This window comes from Anopheles arabiensis, chromosome 3 (assembly GCF_016920715.1).
Source record: "Anopheles arabiensis isolate DONGOLA chromosome 3, AaraD3, whole genome shotgun sequence".
Lineage (NCBI taxonomy): Eukaryota > Metazoa > Arthropoda > Insecta > Diptera > Culicidae > Anopheles > Anopheles arabiensis.
In genome coordinates, this window is record NC_053518.1 from 51684217 (window position 1) to 51708217 (window position 24001).

A 24001-nucleotide genomic window follows, 5' to 3' on the forward strand; every position below is an offset into this window, starting at 1 on the left:
ACGCTTTTTGACCATATCGAATTATGATCGTCTTAACACATCTCTTGCGCTTCAGGGTCTCACGCTCAGAGCAAAAATTCTCCCATCTTCGCAACGGTGGGTGCGTTCATCTGTGGAGGGCTGGAGGAGTGCGAGTGTGTGTCTCATGCACACAGCGGAATTTTGGTCAACACCTCGATGGTGGGAGCGTTTTTCCATGGGATGGGGTAGTGGAGTGCGAGTGTGTCGCATGATTCCTTTAAAACTAGGGTCAGGGGTAGCGAGAGGCATCAAAATGAGATACTCTTTGCCAAGCGGGTTATATGGGTTTGTTCGAGTCAAATGTCGTGTTCGATTGCTGGTAGAGCGCCGTCTTAGACTAGTGCCAAAGCGCCGCCTTATTGAAATGAATGTACAGGCGGCCCCCGAGATACACGGTAGCTCTTACCGTATTAATACACGATCAAGGTGTTATAAATGACAAGGTTAAGTTGTTCAGAACAAAATGACATTTCTCGACTTGACATTTCTCTTCCGGGGGCTCCGGTATAAAAATCGGGGAGGGCTGGTGCGGGGTAATGAAATTTGTATGCAGAGATTGACAGATGTCCCCCACAATGTCGCCCAGCAAAATCGATAAAAATCAACCTTCTAAATATATTATCCTTGTACACGATGCGCAATCTCAGATTGCGCATGTATTCGTTTTATCAAAACATATGTCATTTCGCGTAGCCAACCCTGAGCTATAAACGTCATTTCCATACAATTTCAGATTGCGCCAAGATTGCTCATAAATTTTCAAGATTATATGTCCGAGATATATAATTTTTTTTGACAGATAAATATATCAAACCGACCCGTTTGACAGGTAAATATATGCGCAATCTGAGATTGCGCATCGTCTATTGCTACGGTTATACTTGGATTCGGTGATACGCGGTTTTCCAAATTTGACAGTTCTTTGAGCAAATTGTACTGATTTGACACATTCATTGAGAATTACCAAGGCGTGTTTATTAAGAAGGTGAATTATTAGCACGTTTTCAGGGTGCCATCAATGAGAACTGTTATGTCAAATCGCATACAAATTTCCACACCCCCCTTCAGTCCTTCCCGATTTTAATACCGGAGCCCCCAGTATTGTTAAGTCAAGTCGTGAAATGTCAATTTGCTCTGAAGCACTTCACCTCCTAATATCCATACACCTTGGAGAAATACCAAATAATTTCCGTATTGATAGAATGTGAAATACCATTGAAAAAGGTTTAAAACTGTTCAATTCAGTAGTTCAAAGTCAATAATTAATTTGATGGCTAAAACCACCCCCTACTTGCATTTACACGATAATTAGTGATATTTTGACTAAAAATTTCGAGGTTCGACTTAGGGCGGTAGCAACGCTTTTTCGCATGCGATTTTATCGGACGGCCTGTCAAATTTTTATATGGGATTTGACAGATATCGTCAGACGACGAAATCGCACGTCCGACGTTATCTGTCAAATCCCATAAAAATCTCGTCCGATAAAATCGCATCCGATGAGCGTTGCCACCGCCCTTATGCTGTATCTTGGGGCCGTTTACGGTCCCCATTAACCGTGTACAGTCTGTTCCCGAGTTACTCGGTTCTCGACTTACGCGGATTCGGAGATACGCGGTTTTCTAAATTTGACAGATCAAATGTCAAATCAGTACAATTTGCTTCAAGTTCGGTATAAATTGCATTTTTGCGAACAAATTGAAACCGCTAAAAGCCAGAAATATTAGAATTTTCTGCACGAATCATAGCAAATAAATGATAAAGTGTATAAAAGTATTGATTTAAATAAAAAACTGCAAGTAATGAATAGTATTTAGTCAAAAAACGTGAAATTCGACTTACGCGGATTCGTCGGGAACGCAGAAACCGCGTAACTCGGGAACAGACTGTATCTTGGGGACCGCCTGTATCTTTTGCAAATCGGCTGTCATAAAAGAGAAGTTCTGAGACATAATTGAACACAGTATTTCTTGAGCTGATCCTTATTTAACGAATTAACGCCAGCAAAGCTGACGGTGAAGTAACCAAAAAATAGGCACTTAAGCCAGGATAATTACTATCAACATAGCAGGGGCAACATTGAAGTACTGCGACACGGTACATTGTAATGGCATCCCGGAAAAGGTCTGGATCTGGTACAAAACGGCCCAAGGAAAAAGTGGTCCATATTTACGAACAATTATGCCGCGGCGAAGATCCAAAACTACTAAGCATACAGTTTTGGGAAGAATTTTTCTTACTGCAGCCAAACATGGACATGTTGGAATGTGAATTGCTCAAACTGAACCCTGAGCAATACTCTTCTGCGAAACAAAATATACTGAATTTGTTCACGGAATGTATACATACGCTGTCATTCGGAAATTCCAAGCGTGTGCACAATGCGTTACAAACGATAGCTGTGTTCATACATTTTCTATTCCGCAAACAAACTGGCACAGGAGGTAATGCTAATGATTGTCATAATGGCGCTACTATGTCCTTAAATAACACACAAGTTCCGTTTATTACCATAAACGATATCGAAGATGATATGCGGGAATTGCTGAAACAGCTTTACAATATATTGACAAGCAATATTTCCACTGATCGCCCCAAAGTTCTATGTTTGAAGATTTTGTTAATAATTGCGACAGGAATCGATAATGTCAATGAGAACAATCTAATAGAATTTATAATTGGACAAAATTTATTTGAGGCATTTAAACACATCTTAAGTGACTCCAGTTTGAGAAACCTGCATGGACACGATGTTGTAACGCTGCTCACAATTTTAGTAAATTATAGAAAACACGAGGGTAGCAATCCATATGTCGTCGAACTTTCACTACTTGCGGATGAGTTGGCTCTGAATGGGTATGTTACTAAACACATTTTTTCAGTGATAGTTAATGAGACTCACAGTTCAATTATTTTTTCTACAGCTACGGACAAGTTATCTCATGTGTGCTAACTATGTTCTGCAAGCAACATCTTTTAAGTCTTACAGAGCTAACTACGTCTTCGTCATGGTTTTCATCATTGTCAAACATAGTTGGAAATATGTTTATATCGGACGAATTATGCTATCGAAGCCAGCAGATTCGGTAAGTAAATAAAACAAATATAGTAAATGTTCATGACTAGATGCTTTTTAACTAGATATTCGCTAACTGGGATGGATCCCAGTTAAAAATCACTTAAACGACAAATGTAAAACATCCGGCATCATTTGGTTAGCGGAATTTGGGGCAAGTGTGTCATCTTAAGCATTTCATGTGATAACTCACTAAAACTTGTTTATCAAAAGCCGATTTAAATCGCATAGCCATTTTACATCTATTTCCTCACTTATAAATGAGTTTCGCTTGATAAAAGTGCAAACAAAGCTCTTTTTGATGCGTTTTAAAAGGGTTGAAAAATACGTTGTTTTTTGAGCTATGGGGCGCACTCTTGCACCCGTATGGAGCAACACGGCCTCCTGGTTAAAATAAACGTATTTCTTAGATAATTGGAGATTTTTACGTTTGTGGCACTAGTTTATGTATTCCTTCATGTCTTGAATCTCCAATGAACCCTTTTTGACCACAAACTGTACCGCAATATGGTCTACAACTATGTTTACATTTTTGACAGCTCGTGCCTATGAAATATGATGGCACACTTGCCCCAAAAAGAGGAGGTTCTTTTGTCCTAAAAGGTGTAACTTTTTAAAAATTATATTTTTTTATAGTCAAAAAGAAAGTTGATTTCAACTCAACATACCCCACATAAAATTTCACGTTTTCTCAGCTTTGCGGTGGTATAAATATGTTCTCGGTTGATTGTTCGTAAGTTTTTGAGGGCTTATTTGGTATGGTTAAAAAACTAAAATTTTCTGTTCAATTTTGATACATTTGACATGATGCAGCTTAAAGCTGTAAAAATCGATTAATCCATGTAATTGGACACAGTATACCTAGAGAGTATGAGAACAAAACCATATGTATACTCTATTGGTCAATTAATCAAGATTTAAAGGGAAAAATGCTTGTGGGCACTCTTAGCCCTATGGTAGTCTTGCCCCAAATTCCACTTCGTACGGATGCGATTGGAAAAAGTAAATCATGGGAATAGTTATTTTTTTGGTTGCTTTGATGGTTATATTGTCATTTCAGTTAACGAATATCGGTCCGCTGACTGACAAGTAAAAACTTCTCAGTTAGCGAATACTTACCCAAGTGACATTTGCTCGAAATTGTTTTTCCATATCTGCTCGATTAGTACTCGATACGCCTGAAATTGTGGATTTGTGTGTGATCAAGTGTGTTGAAAGCGCTAAGATTTGGTGTGTTCGTAAATTAGACTTTCTTCTATCGATGCTGTCGAGCTCATTTTTCATTCATAGCTATGGTTTTTTTTATGAAAAACAAAAGCTAATTTTTTGTGACGTTATTCTATAAAAATGGGATTTATTTAAGTATAAAATGGGTACATGACCAACTATAACGATAGGAAACATCGTTTCCGATACTTGATAATTTGTTAATTAAACCAAGCGTTTTAGTTATAATAATATAATAATTAATTTCTGTTTTAGGGCAAACAACGCACTGCTTTTGGCTCTGTATGAAGCAATACATTTAAACCGAAATTTCATAACCACATTAGCGCATACACAAGCAGATTCTACTCCGCCTTCACCGTGCAATACGTTGAATATAAATGATGGATCGCCTGACTTATCCGCGGCTGCCATTCTAGATGCCTCACATTATTCCACTAATTTGTTTGTGGCCCTATTTCAATACTGGTATGATATAAACTCCCGTCCTTGTTAACAATATTTTATATTTCTTTCAATGGGTTTTCTTTATAGCTCAATCGTGATGCAGGATCACAAAAGTGAATTAAGTTCAATTAATTTGAAACTTTGTTTGTTGATTTTGACATGCATTGCTGAAGATCAATATGCCAACTCAATGATGCATGACACCAACCTTACGTTCAAAGTTTCATTGCATCGAGCTCATATGAGACATAGGAAATTGACATCAGAAAAGGTTTCTAAACCACAACCGCTGGCAAACACATTATTAGGTGAGTAAAGTTGAATTCAGATTTAATCTTCATATCATATCTATGTTGGGATTCAGTTTATCCTAGTGCCTTTATCCGGATTAAGAGTCGTGTCTGTGCTTCATCGGCTGCGATTTTATCGGAAGGCCTGTCAAAATTTTATATGGTAACTGACAGATAACGTCAGATGTGCGATTTCGTCGTACGACGGAATTAAATTTTATAGATATTGTCGGACGCCGCATCCGATGTTATCTGTCAAATTAATTGTGCGGTGTTACGTAGGCACAATCTCAAATTATTTTTTCCCGGCTATACCCGGATATTCCTTACATTTTGTAAGGAGAATGAAATTTATCTTCTACTTCTTCGTATTGTGCTCACAGGGTTCACTAGTCCAATAAGCAACTGTTCACTTGTTTTTATAACAATAGTCGTTTTCAATAGACACCGCTGTCTACCACTTGCTCACACGTCAGATGGTGTAAGCTACTCTGTCCAATTTAAGAACACAATTTTCGCCTTCGATTAGGATTTGGCACGGTTGGTTTTGTTAGGCCAAATTTTGCAAAAACAAAACGTATTCAAACACATTTCTATTATTCAAGCAATATGCAGATTATACCTTACATTCCAGTAAATCACAACATTAATTTTGTAAATACTGCACCAACCACAAGAAACCGTGCCGAATCCGACCGTTGTGCAATAAAAGGCGAAAATTGTGTTATTAAATTAGACCAAGGTAGGGTAACTCCAGTTTTCGGCAGTGTACCTGTTTTCGGAAGTGTACCTATTTTCGACAGGGTAACTACAAACGTGAAATTTTGCACAAATGCGGTAAAATTTTTCATAAAACACAAACTGCCGAAAATAGGAGCAAAACCAATGTTTACATTTTCACGAGTATTTGTAAAAAAGGACTTTGAAACGGAAAACAAAAAATAGCTTAACATGGTTGTAGGTGAATTGCATGAGCAGTTTTTGTGAAACTGCTGCACTAGCCTGCCGAAAACTGGTACAATTACCCTAGATTAAAAATATTAGGTGGTGGAAACTAGAGCATTTTGACAATTCGTCACATGACGTAAGGTCCCCAGGATTCAAACATTGTTTACATGTTTTGGAATGGTTCATTTAATTTTTCTATCACAATTTTTCGATTAAATATTCTTTAACAATATATTTTGGGTTTTGTGAGTTCTTTTTTAACATTAAAACATGAATTGAAGTGTGTCATTTCGTGTTATTTCGTGAATTTATTCTATTATTCTTTGTGTTTTCGACATATTTGTGGATAAAAACTAAGAAATCATTTATTTTTCCTATTTTCACTATTATTCCTCATTATGTGCGCGCCTTAGCGACAATTTAAATAAGATTAGAACTCTTACTCACAAGATTTTAAATTTCGTGACTAAACAAATCATCCATTATTTTTTTAATATATCTCATTTTTCGATAAAATCAATAGACATACAAAAATGTACGTAGTAACAAAGAAATCTGTTGATAGTTTTGCGGCGATGAAGTTACATTTTCACAAATCAAACAAAAAAGCGCAATAAGTTCGATTGCTGCAATGTAAAAATGACTAAGGAATCGCTAGCTAATGCTGGTTTGCTATGAAACGCGCTGAATCCTAATTCGCATTAACACGTTCATCCCGTCGCTGATTTTCATCAACTTTCCTTTCCACCAGCATCTAGAACGCAGGCTGGAAAGTTCACTGGCAGTTCCTGGGGCCTGCCATTGATCTGAACGTGTTTAGCATTAAGCATAACTTTGTTACACTAAGCTTTTGCTTTCGTATGTTGTAGATTACACGATATGCTGTGCCGTCTGCGCAAGGGTATGAGCGTGCGTGTGTTTTCTTTCGGAATGTTATGATCCATCGGTCAACTAAAGGAAGGTGTTGATGAAAGGTGGAAAGACGAATTGAGGCCCCTGTCAATGGTAACTGATGACCGGGAGGAGGGGGTACTGATACACAGCTGTTGGGAGATTGAACAGTATACTTAAATTGCCGGCGGAGGGAGAGGGGAGGTGGCCATGGGACCACTACGATCATCGGTCACAGGCCCTAAAATTGTTGTCGCCATGGGGGGAGGGGAGGTGCAAATGGTTCTCCAGCCACGGGGCCCCAACGACCATCTTTCCGGGGCCCTTGTCTCTAATACTCTGTCTACTTGTAAGCATACTGCATACTACAGACTAGAGATCTTTGGCGACTACCTAGTCCGCCTACCGTTAGATCCGCCGCTAGTTCATGACGGGGGTTTTTTTTATTGTGGAGGTGCATCCTTCCCCCTGCCTGCAGCGTATGCATCGAGCAGGAGACAGTGTGGCAGAATGCAAGTTACCCACTGGATAGGAGCGGGCCCGCGGCACCGCCATCATTCCGGACATCAACCGTCCTTGCTACGGCTGATTATCCGGCTACGTGGTACTCAAGTCCTGAAAAGACCGGCATGATCGCGTAGAGCATTACGCCAATAATAAGAATAATCATAAGAAGAAGAACTTAGCATAGCAGTCCACACTCGGGGAAGGTTTTTGTTTTGACTTGGGTGCTGCCGGGTCTACCGCTGTGGCGCGGCAAATGCACGGAATGCACTCGACCAAAACATGAACCTACCGATCCGAACCCATTCCAAGGCATTGCCGGTAAATCGGCGTCATAATAACTACTCCAAACCAACAAGCCACCAGATTCTGGACGAACAGGTGCAGCACCATACGCTCACCGTAATAAACAAATCCAAAATCCTCTTTTGTATGGATTCAATTCAAAATGTTGTTTCCACTTGCGCCCGCTAGCTGAATTAGAAATAAATGTGCAGCATATCACACGCACGTTTGCTTAGATCGTGTGTCTTTTTAATACCCCCAACAGCAGAGCCGATCGCAAAGATGCCAATGCCAATGGTTGCGTTGTCTCCCAGGTAGCGAGATCGAAAATGAATGGACTTTGTAGCCGCAGCGGATGAAAATGTACGCATCAGAATCTAATAGTTTTGGGGTTTCCAAACGCTCGTACACACACAAACACGCGCGCGCAAACTCACACACACACACACATACGCACACACACACACACACGCGCGCGCGCTAAGGCACCTACGAACGCGCGCACGCGAGAACGCACCTACGAAAGCGCGCATGCAAGCACGCACCCCCCACCAAACTCCCCTCCCCTTCCGCTAACATCAACTATCATATAGCGCATCCTCATCCCTAGCGCCGGGCGGGGTGGGGAATCGCGACATGATAGAGTGAACGGTCACTTTCCCCGCGCTGTGTGTGTGTATGTGTGTCGAGACCCGAAAACTCGAGACAGATTTCGGTACATTAAAAAAAATATATTGCCATTATACATTGTGCTACATGATGCTTAGAAGGTCGTTGAAGCATCAAACATGTTCAAATTAAAAAATGGGGCCCTTTCCGTTTGAAATTCGTAGGCTGAAATTTCAGCCTGTCAGCTGTTTGCATTGTAGAGCAGTTTTCGAGCAGCTATCTAATTGAGTATAATATACAGGTGGGCTTATCCCAAGGTGTATGAATTTAGAAGGCTGATTTTTATCGCTTCTGCTTCTGAATGAAGATTGTAAGAGTGTTTTGAGTATGCGTCAAGCCTCCAGAAAGCTCGTTGGAGCAAAAATTTTCACTCGTTCTGTCAAAAAGCGATATTCAAATTTAGTTATAAAAAATGCTATGAGACCACCTGGACTACATACACTTTGATTCCAGATTCGATCACCTGATTTCTTTAATGCACCTTGGGATAAATGTAAACAAACCCGTGTGTTAATGATGGAGAGGAAGTTTGGTATTGATGAAGACACGATGTTGTTGCTTTGAACTCTGGAACTTGACTAAATTTATTCAGGAAAAACACTTGCTTATATACTGCAGAATTCGGGAATTCGAGCTGCCGTTTGCGGGAATTCGAGCTGCCGTTTGCGGGAATTCGAGCTGCACGATACCAATCTACAGCAGTTTGCACTGCGTAATAGATTTATGATTAAGTGAAATTTACACGTCGGTAAATTTCTAGAAAGCGCCCTCTACCTTACGCTAGGCGTACCAAGGGTGACGCGTTACCATTACGCTTGCCGTAACACCGTGTTTTCGAGCAGGTACTCGAATCTAATTCTAGCTTTCAGGCTAAAATTTTCTAGATTGAAAATCGCAGGCTAGTTTTTTGTGTGGTTTTGTATGGATTGTTTACATGATTTCAGCCTCCAACTGTCAAACTCCATACAAAAAACTGACTAGAATTGTGAAGGCCCCCAATATTAGATTAGTGTTAGACGTTCTCCTACGCTTGTTTTAAATAGGCTACGTCACCCTCGATTGCCACGGCCATCAAATGGTCTCATCAGCAGCGGCACGAAACAAAATAAACCATCAATACACCGATAACACTTTGAATCCCAATCCAGCTTCTCCCACAGCGTCTCAAGGCCACACACAAATTAATAAATGCTAACACCCACCAATAACAACAATACACAACCGCAATGCACATATGAGTATCAACGCATACACCGCAACAGCCAATCAGCTGGCGGCGGATGGCACGGGCAGAAGCGCAAGTAAGGCAAGGCAGAGTGAGGGAGGGAGAAGAAGCGGACGAAAAAATGGGCGCCAATATTTTTAAATTTTTTGACCGTTTTTTTTGCTCCGCCGCCATAAATAGTTCGTCCATTTCGCCAACACATGGCGCTAACCCTGCGCAGGCCTGCGCAGGAATCGCTGAAGTCCCGCGCGGGAGACCAGCCAAACCAGTGCACTTTTCGCCGATCACTTTTCCAACGCCTACTCTGATTACATTAATGATGAGGAATTGTGAGAGGGTGGACTTTCTACTACACCTCACGATGTTTTGTGTTCCCGTTCCCTAAATTGTACTGTTGAAAATGTTGCTACAGCTATATTGTCCTTAAAACCTTCTTATTCTCCTGGCCCAGATGGTATACCTGCTTCTTCTTCTTCTTTGGCTCAACAACCGATGTCGGTCAAGGCCTGCCTGTACCCACTTGTGGGCTTGGCTTTCAGTGACTAATTGATTTCCCCCCCCCCCCCCCCCCCCCCCCCCATAGCAGGATAGTCAGTCCTACGTATGGCGGCGCGGTCTATTTGGGGATTGAACCCATGACGGGCATGTTGTTAAGTCGTACGAGTTGACGACTGTACTACGAGACCGGCAATGGTATACCTGCAATCATGCTTAAAAAGTGCACCAACGCTTGATACAGTGTATACTGATATTAAATCTGCTTTTGATAGAGTATCTCATAAACTATTGTTGATGAAGCTTTCTAAATTAGGCTTATCTACGTCTTTCGTTCACTGGTTTGGGTCTTACCTCTCTAATAGAAATCTTCATGTAAGTTACGGATCGTCCTTTTCTTTACCGTCTTCCAATTCCTCTGGTGTCCCTCAAGGAAGTGTACTAAGTCCCCTCTTGTTTCTGTTATTCATAAATGACATTAGTTTTATTTTCCCATCTCCTAACCACCTTCTATATGCAGATGACATTAAAGTATTTGTTCCAGTGATGCAAGAGGATGATTGCAGCGCACTCCAATCTCTTCTTAACTCCCTCTCTTCATGGTGTGCGTCAAACTTCTTAGAGCTTTGTCCTAGTAAATGTAGCGTCATCTCTTTTTGTCGTCGTCATTCCCCTCTTATTCACGATTATGTTCTTAATAACACTGTTATCAACAGGGTGTCACGTGTTCGCGATTTAGGTGTTATGTTAGACGAAAGGATATCATTCGATAGTCATCTTGAATTGGTCATCGGTAAAGCTTATTCAAACCTTGGCCTTATTTTTCGCATGACTTCGGGCTTCACCGATTTGAGGTGCCTTAAGGCATTGTATTGTTCCCTAGTGCGCCCCGGTTGAGTATGCCTCTGTTGTCTTCTGTACTAACAGGGCAGGTTGGAAAAACAAACTCGAAGGCGTGCAAAAGCGCTTCACTAGGTGCTTATATCGTCGCCTCTTTGGAAATTCCACCACCGCATTACCGTCATACAGTGATCGTTGCATATTGTTCAATCTCGACACCCTCGAATCTAGACGAACTAAAGCATGTGTGTCATTTATCAGCAATTTGTTACGGGGAATATAGATGCTCCAAACTTGCTTTCCCAACCTAGCTGGTATGTTCCTTCCAGGTGTTTAAGAAATCGGACTGCTCTTGAAATACCTTTCCGCAATACAGCGTTTGGCATTAACGACGTTTGCGTCAATTCAATGAACATTCTAATTTGATGTTCCGGCTATTTGTTATTCTTTCTAATTATGTCTCTTATATTCTTAATTTCTTTTTTGTTTTAAATATTTTCTTCTTATCCGCTTCTTATTTTTCCTTTCACTATGGATTTCCATTCTGTTACATCCTTTTCTATTTCCCCTTAGTTTAGTTAAGTTACAGTTAGTTTAGTACCAATAGGGTTAACTAGGTTTTATGTCTGCCTAGATATGTTCAACCCCAGAGGCAGACATATTGAAATTAATAAATGAAATGAAATGAAATAACTCGCTGTAGAGGAAGATCCGCCATCGTGTGCATCGTATACAATTATGGATGATACTCTTAACGACATTTCGACCGCCTACTATCCAATACTTCTCCTGAATAGTATTTATCATGATTTGAGCTCCTCCATGCAATAGCGTCTTGTGATAATGGTTAGCAATTAGTATGCGATGTTTTCCTGGCACTAAAATTGGATGTTTATGTTCCTCATCTATGCCTGAATTGCACAATCGACCTCTCACTCGAATAAGACCATCGTCCTTGCAGATTGGACTCAACAATTTCAATGGTGATGAACGACTAATAGGTTTCCCCTGCTTCAGCGATTCGATTTCCTTAGCATAGGAAACCCTTTTCACCAAGCGTTTTACGATCTTCTTCGCTCGTTGTAACGATTTTATCTCATTAGTTTCTGTGTTGTGTGCATCGCCTTTTCGTTCATCAAAGAATTTGTAGACGTAGGATACTACTCGCTTCAATCAATCAAAAATATCACTAGCCTCGCAAGCACGATTGATGAACGACTCCACATCTACCGCACTAGTTAGTGCGCATGTAATGCGCTCTTCTTCAACGACCTTCAAATCCTCGGCATTTGAAATTTTGTAATTTGGCCAAGCAGTTTTGTCCAGTTGGAGCCAATCTGGCCCACTCCACCAAAGATAATCTTTGATTATTTCGGTCGAAAATCTTCCTCTTGACACTGCATCAGCTGGATTTTGTATACCAGGAACATGTCGCCATTCGATACCTTGAGTTGTGCATTGAATTTGCGTTACTCTGTTTGCCACAAAAGTTTTCCATCGATTGGGAGAAGATTTCAACCAATATAACACAGTAGTAGAATCGGTCCAGCAGTATGTTTGTACTTCCATGTTGATCGATTTTCTCACTTTAGCTATCAGTTTGCTAAGCAAATGAGCAGTGCACAGTTCGAGTCTTGCTATGGTGCACTTCTTAGATACCACTGTGCCACCTTTGATTTGGACACAAATAGCCGTGACGACATTGTCCCGGTTGAATCAATACATCGAACTGCTGAAGTTTACAATTGATTTAAGTATACTATGAAATATTGGTGTACAATTGATCGTAGTATTCTATGAAATAGTGTTAACAGAATGTAGTTAATAAAATGTTCATTCCTCTTAGAACCATCAAACAGTAAAGGTGTTTTAGCTCTGTTAATACGAACATATGCACATGCACCGTAGCCGCTTTCTGAGGCATCGCTGAACCCATGAAGTTGAATGGAATCCGGATGAGCAATAGCAACCAGCCTCGGAATGCTGATCTCCTTTAGATGAACAAGTTCTGTTTCAAATAGTTGCCATTCCTCACGCAGTTGGCGTAGAAGTTTCACGTTCCATCCATATTGCTTGTCGTCTTGATTAGCGTCCATAAATGTTGCATAAATTGTTTCGCTTTAGCATTTACAGTATCGATTATACTCAGCGGATTATATATTTGAGCTACAGTCCGATAAACGCTACGCCTTGTTACTACCTGCTCACCTTTGATCGTACTCGTATACTCAGGGAATCAGCAACAGGATTCCAAACTAGGCCTAAAGTTATAACTGCGCAGTTTAAATTTGATTCATACAACAGCATCGGGCTTTGAGGACCCTTTATGCATCTGGCAACCAGTGTTGTTAACTGTTGACATTTTTCATGACAGTCACCGTAAACAGCCGGTCAAAATAATTTTTGGCTGATGACATTCAATGCTTCCACGACACGACTGTCATTAAACGAAATTCATTCGTGTCGCTACCGTCAGGGCTGATCCAATGACATGAAATATAAACAATGTAGTCTGAATGTCATTTGACATTTTTTGAACAACACAAATTGATACGATCGGAGGATTATGAAGTATATCGTCGCTGAATATGGGGATTCTAGTGAAATAGCAAAAACTAGTGAAACGAAAGCCTTTGCACCGCACGCTCTGTTGTAGTTTGACATGAATACGGCCGTTTGCAATACGACACAGTTCACGATTCATACAGGTTGGCGAATGTCAAATGAATGTATCTTGAAAATGTCTTCATGTCAAATGACATTTTTTGACGGGAATGTCAAATGACAGAGAGAGATGGGAATGGGAAGCTTCAAATCGAATGAATGTTTACAATTTTATGTCGATGAACGTCACCGTTCGCAACACTGCTGGCAACACTTGCGGGCAATTTGACGCCCACTTGCAACGGAAACCCACCTCTATCTAGTAAGGGTTTTAGTAAGGAGCAGCGAGCGGAAATTGCATTCGATTATCTTCGATTATGCTACAGGGTTTTCCAATTGAGTTTAGACTAGCCGCATACTTTTTTTGAATAGTCGCAATAGATTCTTGACTAGCATCCTCTATTTTTGATTACGAGCAATTGATTATTGACTAGGAGCAATTGATTTCAGCAGACCGGTTGCTGGCGCGGAGTAACCAGATTGTTTTTAGAGGTTATCGGTAGGAAATCTAAAGCAAATTCGGTAATTTTCAGTAAAAACAACTGTTTATTCACTCATAAATTTTATTAAATTCCAATTTTATGGTTAAACGATCAATACTGTAACGGTACTTAATTCGCTTGCATACGTCCGTCCTCACTCACTGTCGCTCATCTAATGCCTATCTCTCTCTCTTTTGATAATGATCGCTCTCATCCTTATCTGCCTGCATCTTATCGTTTGCGCTTATCGTTTCGCACTTAAGGCGAGTTTACAGTTCGGACACCACACATTCATCGCTGTCCTCAGCGTCATCTTTCTCTTCCGCGTATGCTTCTTTCTGCCGTTTTTCCTGTCCTATACTTCCCTCGAATTCTAAATCTTGAACTCTTCCCCATTTTTTCAGTCTGTCCACTGCATACGTGGTCTGCAATGGTCGTTGTGTCCTTTGTGCTCCTGGTATGTCCTCGATAACATATCTGTCGTTAGCTAGCACTGCCACTACCCAATAGGGTCCTTTATATCGTGTCTCTAGTTTACGGCTCTCGCCCGTGGCCAATATATCCCTCTCTACTAACACCATATCACCTACATTGTACCTGCTGGGCGCCCCTCGCCGTTTGTCGAAACCTCTTTTTTGCCTTTGTTGTTCTCTGTCTATCTCCTCCACGGCCTTAAGTTTTCTCTCTTCTATGTTTTGTATTCTATTATCGTCCTCGTCGTGGAGAACTAAAGCTATGATATTACGATGCATATCCCTGGGGTGGTACGATAGCACCAAGCTACTTGGGCTCTGTTTTGTAGTGGCGCTTCTGCTATTATCTACCGCCCATTGTATTTGCGATAATTGTTCATCCCATCTTCGATTTTCTTCTTCTACCATGCATCGGAGAGCCGTCAGTATAGTTCTGTTGTACCGTTCTACCTGCCCGTTTGCTCGTGGGGATCCTACTGCTACCCGAATGAGTTGGCTATTATTTGCTTCACAATACTCCTCAAACGTTTTGGATGTAAATGCTGTGCCCCGGTCCGTAATCATTCTACTTGGTGTTCCGAATATCGCTGACACCTCTTCTAAGAATCGTATTACCGGTGCTGTTTTGGTTGAGCTTACTGCTTTGAGTATCGCAAACTTTGAGAATCCGCACACCATGGCTAATATGTACTGATTCCCTCTTGCTGATTTTACAAATGGCCCTAAATGGTCTATGTGTACCGTATGGAATGGTATCGGTTCCTTAGGTATCGGGTGCATGTAACCTTCTGGCCGTCCAGTCTTTTTTTTATTGTATGCGCAATTTGGACTCGCTTCTATGTATCCCTGTACGTACTTTCTCATCTTAGGAAACCAAAACTTTTCCCGTAAACTATCCAACACCCGATCGGTTCCAAAATGTCCCATTTCGTCATGAAATGCTCTCACTATCCTCCACCGCACCCTAACTGGTACGACCCACTTATTCGCTCCTGCTACCTTCCGCATTAATCTATGCCCTTCTATATTATAGTTGTCGTGAATCTGCTTTTCAGCATTGGTTGTCGAAGGTTTTTGTAATGTTTTCAATATTTCTGCTAGTTTATCATCCTGTTGCTGCATGGTTGCTAAGAAGTCTTCGGTATCTATGTCGATAGCTAATATTTTTTCTGCGACTGTGGTCTCTTCTCTCCCTTGCTCTACTGCTCCTCTGCTAAGTGCATCTACGTGAGCCATTTTGTTACCACCTCTATGCTCGATAACAAAATCACATTCTTGCATTTTTAAGAACCATCTTGCAATCCTAGGGTTCATCTCGCGTTTGGTGTAGGTATCTTTAACCGAGCTACAATCCGTCTTTAACACAAATGGACGGCCTAGCAGATATTGTCGGAATCGTTCTATACTGGCTACCACTGCTAGTATTTCCAAATCGTAGCTGTGGTAACTGCTCTCTAACTCTGTCGTTTTCCGACTGAAAAAACTGATGGGTCGCCATCCTACCCCACTACTGCTCAACAGTATCCCAGCTAAACCTTCCTTCGATGCGTCTGTATGTAACTCAATGTCTGCGTTCCTGTCATATAACGCTCATAAGGGTCTTTCTGTAAGCTTCGCCTTTAACGCTTGAAACGCTTCCTCTTCTTGTCGCCCCCATTGGAAATCCACACCTTTTTTTGTTAAACTGTGTAGTGGTCTGGCAATGATACTAAATTTCTCTACAAATCTCCTGAAGTAGCCCGCCAGGCCTAGGAATCGTTGGACCTCCTTGCTATCACCTGGTGTTGGAAATTCCTTAACCGCTAGGCATTTAGCTTCTCCTGGTTTAACCCCGTCTTTTGATACCTCTACTCCTAGAAACTCCACTTTTGACATTAAAAATTTACTCTTTTTCAGGTTAATTGTAAATCCATGTTCTTTAACTGCCTCTAATAATTTTTCCAGTACCTTGATTGCCTCTTGCTCGGTCTTAGCTCCTATCAATATGTCGTCCACATATGCTACTACATTGCTTTGCTTCAAGCCCTTGACCATCTTATCTATAGCCCGTTGGAACACTGCTCCACTATTTACTAGTCCAAAAGGCATTCTTTTGAAGTGGAAATGTCCATCAGGCGTAGAGAACGCCGTCTTTTCCCTGCTAGATTCTACTACAGGAACCTGATAATAACCCGAATACAGGTCTAAGCTAATAAATACTTTTGCGCCTTCTAACGTATTTAAGCATCTATCTATTTCCGGTGGTGGGTATCGATCTTTTACCGTCTTCTGGTTTAGCGCCCTATAGTCAATTGCCATACGCCACTTGCCATCTTTTTTCTTAACTAGCACGATTGGACTGTTATATGCCGATACCGAGGGTTCTATTATGTCGTTCTCTAGCAGTTCTGATACGATTTCGTGGACCACGTTTTCTTGTGCGTAAGGCAGTTTTCTGGGTTTCACATATATTGGGCCATCTCCGCTTAGCTCTATTTCCATTTGTACTCCTTTTGCCACCCCTAATTCATTCATTTCTTTGGCAAAACAGTCTCGATACTTATTCAACAGAGTTTTCACTGCGCGTTTCATTTTTTCGCTTCCCTCTATACGCACTTCTGCTTCTGTAATCTCTGTGCCCCTTTCTTCTCCGCATTCCTTATTCAGTGTGTGTGTCTTTTCTTTCGTTTCCGTTGGCTCTTTATCCTTACTAAATGATACCTTTCCTTCTTTGTACGTGACGTTTATCCCTGGCTGCACCATAATGTCTCGCCCAATAATCATGTCTACTGATTGTGCCTCATCGGGTACTTCCCATAGATCTGCTACGACTTCTATGTCATCTAGTTGTATTCGTGTTTCTCTCTTCGTGTTCACCTCCACTTTCGCTCCCCCAAATCCATGAAGGGTTCCTTTCACAAACCGTGGCGTTCCAGCGAGCTCTGCAATTTTGGTACGAATGGTAGATACGTTAGCTCCCGAGTCTACAAGTGCCCTGATTTTAATCTTCCCCATGCCTACCTCTGCTTGACATCTGCCCTCTCCTTCATCATCTAACGTATTCACATTTAGTATTCCGCGTCCCCCGCTCGCCGGCTCCACCGTTCGTCGCATTTCTCCCCGTGCTGCGGTTCTACGTCGGGGACAATCCGTCGAGATGTGTCCCATACCGTCACAGGTGAAACAACGCAACTTCGATCTAGGCGCCCCGCGGCTGCTCCCGGCGGCGCCACTCCATTCACCGATGCCTGGTTCTCGACCCTTGTTGCACGCTCGCGCCGCATGCTCCGCCGATCCACAGGTAAAGCACCTCCTCTCCCCTACTCGGTCGACGTGTCTGCTATGCTCAGCCACTGCGGTAATGTTTTCCACCCAGGCGATTTCCTTGAGTAGGCCTTCGATCGTTGTTACGCGACTCGCTGCTACCCTTGCAGCCCGCCACATCTCGCCTAGCCCGTTCACAATGTAACTCGTCGTAGTCTCCTCGTTAAACCCGCCTTTGCATCCCATAGCTAACATGGCGTACACGTACTCGGTGGGTGTCTCTTCCTTGCGCCATTTTCTTGTCACCAGCCAGTTGTGGTAAAATGCTGCGTTTTTAGATGATGGGAATCCGGCCAGTAGCGCACCCTCGAAATTGGACCACGTTTTGATTTTGCTCTGGTTTGCTTCCCACCACAGTTTAGCGCATCCGCTAAGACTCAGCCGTGCGCAGTGTAGTTTCACTACCTCTTTCCATCCGTACACTTCACTCGTCTCGTCGAAGTTTTTCAGCCATGCTGCTGCATCAGGGCAGGTCGTATCCCTAGGGTCAAACGGGTGAATGACCTCGCGCAGCTCCCTGATATCTGGCACTCGTCCCCACAGATCGTTTCGTCCTCGGCACGGCCTATCACTTCTATCCGTCCCTTCGTTGCCAGCCTCTACTAAACTTTCTGCTACTTCTATCTTTCCTCCGCCACTGTTAAGTTGCACCGCTTGCTCGAGTTTTAGTTGTAATTCGGCCACCATTGCTCTCAACTCGGCTGTCTCATTGCGGTCTGGCTTCTTCCGCTCCGTCACGAACGGTCCCTCTGTGGCCGCTGCGAAAACTTCGCTTTCGTTATCACTCATTCTACCGAACACTTGTAGTACAATACTTTACGCTTCACGCACTTTAATCACGCCGCCTCGTCTATCCTGTCTACAGCTTGTAACGGTACTTTATTCGCTTGCATACGTCCGTCCTCACTCACTGTCGCTCATCTAATGCCTATCTCTCTCTCTTTTGATAATGATCGCTCTCATCCTTATCTGCCTGCATCTTATCGTTTGCGCTTATCGTTTCGCACTTAAGGCGAGTTTACAATACTTAGAAAAATATTTGATATTTGGTTAGAAAAACTGAGTTTTAGTGTGCTCAATTGTAAACCGATATTCGATCGAAAATCGATAGAACTACATATGGTCACTCTGAAAAACTTGCCCAATCTAGCTTCTGGTTAGGTTATGCCTGTGGGTCCACTACTGCAAATTTCAATTCAGCCGTTAAGTGCTTTTGTGTTGTATTGTGCATTAATAAAATCAAAACAATAGCACCGAAAACCTATCAGATAAAATATATCTGACTTTGTGGATGATATATAGTAGTAAAACAAGTGATTTAAACAAATTGGCGGATGAAATTAAATATTATCCACAGATTATTATTCAAGTCGATCTGTCACACCGGATGTTAGAAACGCGACGCTCTTAGGCTGTCAAGCAGGGACCTGCTGAAATCAATTACACCTTTTCAAAAATCTATAGCGCTCAACCCAAATTATATGCTGCTGGTAAGAAATCAATAGCGACAATTTAAAAAAAAAATATGCAGGAAGTCTACAATCAATTGTAAAACCCTGTAAAATATATCTTGTTTTGTGGATGATATATAGCAGTAAAACAAACGCTTTAAACTAATGAGCGGATGAAATTAAATTTTTTCCACAGATTATTATTCAAGCCGATCTGTCACACCGGGTGCTATAAACGCGACGCTCTTAGGCTGTCATGCAGGGACCTGCTGAAATCAATTGCTCCTAGTCAATAATTCATCGCTCGTAATCAAAAATAGAGGATGCTAGTCAAGAATCTATTGCGACTATTAAAAAAAAGTATGCGGCTAGTCTAAACTCAATTGGAAAACCCTGTATTATGTGCTCGGATGAGTAGGAACAGTGCTGCTTCAGTACCGTACCGTTCAAATAGACATAGAGCGACAACGTCTCGCGTGACAAAAAGTAGCTCATTTAGCCCAGTCAACCTACATGCTTAAAAAAACATAAAAAATGAGTTAAAATGTGTTATAATTTATGTATTTGAGTTTTGAACATTATCAAACTCGACAATTAGATTGTTTCGGACCAAGTACAAAAGTCGCGCGAGACAAAAGCACTGTTTGCAAAATTGAGCTACTGTTAGTCGCGCGAGATGTTGTCGCTCTATGTGTATTTGAACGTATTATCTATATGTATCCGTCTATGTGTAAGTGACGGCATTAAGCTCAAAGCAGGGTGGCCACTCAACTGGGAAAACCGGGAATTAGCCTAGCTGGTTGTTCCATGACTTCCCGTTACTCTTTTTTAAGGTTGTGTGATGACATCTGTTAATCAACAATTGATAGCAGATGAAAAATATCTTTGCCACGGGGTAAAGTCTTTACACGTTAGTGTCATGAAGCTAAATCACCAAAAAGCAATATTTGTAAAGCTTTTTTGTCGTTTTTTCATCAGTTATTAGCACATATAAAACTTCCGAAAATGTAAAGAATGCATAGTTAAATAGCTTAAGATCTTTATTAGCAACTCAATAAATAAAAAAATCGAATTGAGATGCTATCAACCGCATACCAAAGATATCAAGGCCAGTTTTCTTTACATTAATATGACATTACAGTGCTTCTAATGATAAACGCTTATAATTATTCCTTGCAGGGTAGAACGACAGTAAATCCAGGCTTGTAGCTGTATATTATTTAAATAATCTATTAACAAGTAGGCCGGTCTAGTGGTACAGTCGTCAACTCTAACGACTTAACAACATGCCCGTCATGGGTTCAAGCCCCGAATAGACCGTGCCCCCATACGTAGGACTGACTATCCTACTACGGTAACAAAAAGTCACTGAAAGCCAAGCCCACTTCACTAGTGGGTACAGGCAGGCCTTGACCGGCAGCGGTTGTTGTGCTAAAAAGAAGAAGAAGTAGCTGTGTTTAGGTAAATCCTAGCCAGTTTTTATTATTAATTTCATGCTTTGCCAAAGAGAATATTTGAAATGTTCCATGATTCAGAGTTATTTTTGTTATGACAATATGCTCTTTTAATATGCTTTTTCAATGTCAACTTTGTATTGAACTGTCATTTTTCAACGGCATGGATAACAAAAGAGCCGGATAAAAGGTACCCGGATAAACGAATTTACACAAACATGTAAATATATCAATGTATCAAAATTCTAATTTCTAATTAAACCGATAGATCAGTAGGTGCTAGAAAGCATAAGCGACTCCGACCCGTTGGTGCAGCGAGTTCGGGTCGGGTCGGTTCAGTTTGAGCTTGCTGAAAGTATACGAAGTAATATGAGTATATGAAGTAAATTAAGTTTAGTGTAACATCTGAACGATTTTTAAGTCTTAAAACCTATTCTCATACCACCATAAGGTGTGTGCAAAGTTTCGTTGAAAATGATCCAGCCGTTTCGGAGTTTGCTCGCGACAAACACCGTGACACGAGATTTTTATATATATATATATATATATATATATATATATATATATATATATATATATATATATATATATATATATATATATATATATATATATATATATATATATATATATATATATATATATATATATATATTTACACTTTTATTACACTAACTACATCGAATTGATACGACTGCAAGGCGAAATAAGACTGCTGGTCGTCTAAGAGTTGCTCCCATTGGCTGCTTTTCCCCTGATACCATGTTGACTGTTGAAGTATCAGATTATATGCTGAAGCTTTGGAGTCACGTTGGTCAACATGGGACCAGAATTTCCAATGCAGTTCAGCGTATGCAACATTCTTGTAACATAACTATGTACTATTTTAAAGTAATTAAAAAAATGCTTTTGTATTTTCAGATCTTTTAGTGGAGTTCATCGTTTCACATTTGCTGAAAAAGTTTCCTATAGAGCTTTATCTTTTATGCGTTGGAATAATACATCGCGTAATTATCTACCAAAAACGATGCCGCGTACGAATAGCATATCACTGGAAGGATTTATGGACGGCAATAATAAGTTTATTAAAATTTCTCATCTACCAAGAACAAAATCTCATGAAGAGATGTAACATATTTGATTTAGCATTACAGGTAAAAAATAACTACAAAAATAATGTTAAACTGAAAATAATTCATGTTTTAATGCTACTAATTCAAGTATTTGTACATTTTTAGGTTATTAATATTTTCAATCTTTTTATAACTTATGGGGACACGTTTCTTGCAACAACCAACAGCTATGATGAGCTTTATTACGAATTAAACCGCGAGGAAAAAGTGTTCTGTGAATTACATGCCATGGTTCTACGATATGCTTCAATGCAAGACTGCGAATACAAAGAAGATTCAATTCGTTTGTTAAATGCACTTTCCAACATACTAGCAATAATCAAACATTTTCAGATGAAAATCAAAGAATGGCTTGCCAGTCAAAGCTTATCAACACCTACTGAGCAGCAGATACTAGAGCAAATTCAAAAAAACTATGATCTGACACTGAAACTACAAGATAGTCTTGACCAATACGAAAGGTACAGCGAACGACCAAAGCATGTGATATTCTTTGCCAATCTAGTGAAGGAAGTCATGGCGGATACTAGAAAAACAGTTTACTATTTAGTAAAAGAAAGTAGCAAAGGAACTATTGTAGAATGTTTGCCTGGAGCTGTGAGTGTACCAAGTACTTCAGGGGATACAGAAGTTGGAATGATGCAATCCTCCAGTTGAAAATTATAGGCGACTGATTTACAATGCTTAGTGTTAAAAAATTCAATAACATTTTACCTTACTTTATAAAAGTATGTACATAAAACATCTCGTTTTTCTATTGATGGCAATAAATAGGGAGATAGGTAGAATATCGGGGTACAGTCATGGCCTTTTGGACCATGATGATGGACTCGCTTTGCAAGCATCCACACGACGCCCACGGGCCTGTCCATGCCCGAATGCAGAGCCTATAGCATACGATTATATCTTCACCATTAACGTAAGAGGGATAGGCTTATACAGTAGGTGACCGCTATCTAAGAGGTAAACAAGCTTAAGTTAACGAACAACGTTCGCTAACTGGAGTAACGTTACTATGGATTGATTGTTTTCATTGGTGTCAACTTGAATAAACATATCATTTTTTTTTCATTTTTGTTGATATAAAGTATATTAATTCGTGTGATGCCATAAATTAGTAACAAACATAGGTAATACATCCTAAATTTGTTTGAAAAATGTACATTTGCGATACATTTCTTTTCGTGAGATTCCGGATGTTTCATGTTTTGACGTTTAAGAGTTTTTTTTAAACTAAGAATCACTCCAGTTAGCGAACCTCCAGTTAAAAAGCACTCCAGTTAAAAAACATCCCGTTAGTGGTCACCTATTGTAAACGAACGTACCCGGAATGTATGCATGGATGCGGGTCGAGTGGATGCCGGAACGCAAGGGCGCAGACTTTTTCATGATGTTGTATTACTTCGGCCGTTTTGGACCTCATTTGTGGATGCTTGCATAAGATACACAGATTAATCAAAATATGTAGGTTCACATTCACTACTGTCACATTTAAAAAAATCTTTTATTTTATCTAGGTGGCCGTCTTTGCCTCATAGCTTACAAAATCACGTTTTTTTTTTTAATATTTCTGATGAACTTCAAACACAGTGGTTTTTGCATTTATTATTTCTAAGACTCATGTGTAAGTTAAAAGTGTAAAATGGGCAAAAAGGAAAATTTGGCTTTTATTAAACATGTTTTAGTAAGTATAAAGTACTAAGGCATTATATCCCAAAATTCCGCTATAGCAGGATAATCAATCTTGGGCATCAAGGATTCAATCCATTCAAGATTTAAAACGGTTGAAGGTTATTGAAGAAAAAAAATAAATAAATAATGATATAATTCTATTCAAGAGTGTTTTATCGTAACCCATTCAGTGTTTTGGCACATTTCGCACATCATCTTTTATGCAATGGTTTGCACAATGGGCCAACATTACAGTGGAGCGCCGTTTATCCGGGCTTCTCGGGACTTGACTTCGCCCGGATAAGTGAATAACACGGATAATGGGTCAAATGATATATTTTATCACCTATTTCTGGTTATTTTTTGGAAATTTTTCTTATTTTTTGATAAAAAATAACACAGTTTTCATTAACTTCATGTTTTTCGAAAGAGAATCTTTAAAATTTGCCATG

The 24001-nt window shown here is 40.4% G+C and overlaps 2 protein-coding genes across 4 annotated transcripts; one reads left to right on the top strand and one right to left on the bottom strand.

Moving 5' to 3' along the window:
• The first annotated feature begins 1871 nt into the window (after positions 1–1871).
• LOC120901478 (armadillo-like helical domain-containing protein 3) lies at positions 1872–23710 on the top strand. Of its 3 annotated transcripts, XM_040309455.1 has the most exons (6): positions 1889–2877; positions 2946–3107; positions 4580–4792; positions 4859–5079; positions 21667–21899; positions 21984–23710. In XM_040309455.1, exons 1-6 carry the CDS (start codon positions 2129–2131, stop codon positions 22533–22535), a joined length of 2130 nt encoding a protein of 709 aa, XP_040165389.1. In that variant the 5' UTR covers positions 1889–2128; the 3' UTR covers positions 22536–23710. The 3 variants fall into 3 exon arrangements, with proteins under 3 accessions (XP_040165390.1, XP_040165391.1, XP_040165389.1); XM_040309456.1 differs by lacking the exons at positions 21667–21899; positions 21984–23710 and adding an exon at positions 19488–20545 and having other exon boundaries at positions 1872–2877; XM_040309457.1 differs by lacking the exons at positions 21667–21899; positions 21984–23710 and adding an exon at positions 6879–6986 and having other exon boundaries at positions 1876–2877.
• Positions 17349–18886, bottom strand: LOC120901477. The gene is made up of 2 exons (XM_040309454.1): positions 17538–18886; positions 17349–17458 (listed from the first exon to the last, which is right to left on the bottom strand). Exons 1-2 carry the CDS (start codon positions 18627–18629, stop codon positions 17432–17434), a joined length of 1119 nt encoding a protein of 372 aa, XP_040165388.1. The 5' UTR covers positions 18630–18886; the 3' UTR covers positions 17349–17431.
• Positions 23711–24001: the final 291 nt, after the last annotated feature.

What these genes read in the sequence shown, in the direction of transcription:
- LOC120901478 (XM_040309455.1), top strand. Translation starts at nt 2,129, where the DNA reads ATGGCATCCCGGAAAAGGTCTGGATCTGGTACAAAACGGCCCAAGGAA. An exon ending in TATCGAAGCCAGCAGATTCG is followed by an intron (nt 3,108 to 4,579) that starts GTAAGTAAATAA and finishes TTTCTGTTTTAG; the next exon opens with GGCAAACAACGCACTGCTTT. An exon ending in GTGGCCCTATTTCAATACTG is followed by an intron (nt 4,793 to 4,858) that starts GTATGATATAAA and finishes TTTTCTTTATAG; the next exon opens with CTCAATCGTGATGCAGGATC.
- LOC120901477 (XM_040309454.1), bottom strand. Translation starts at nt 18,629, where the DNA reads ATGAGTGATAACGAAAGCGAAGTTTTCGCAGCGGCCACAGAGGGACCG. An exon ending in AGGGCAGATGTCAAGCAGAG is followed by an intron (nt 17,459 to 17,537) that starts GTAGGCATGGGG and finishes CCAAAATTGCAG; the next exon opens with AGCTCGCTGGAACGCCACGG.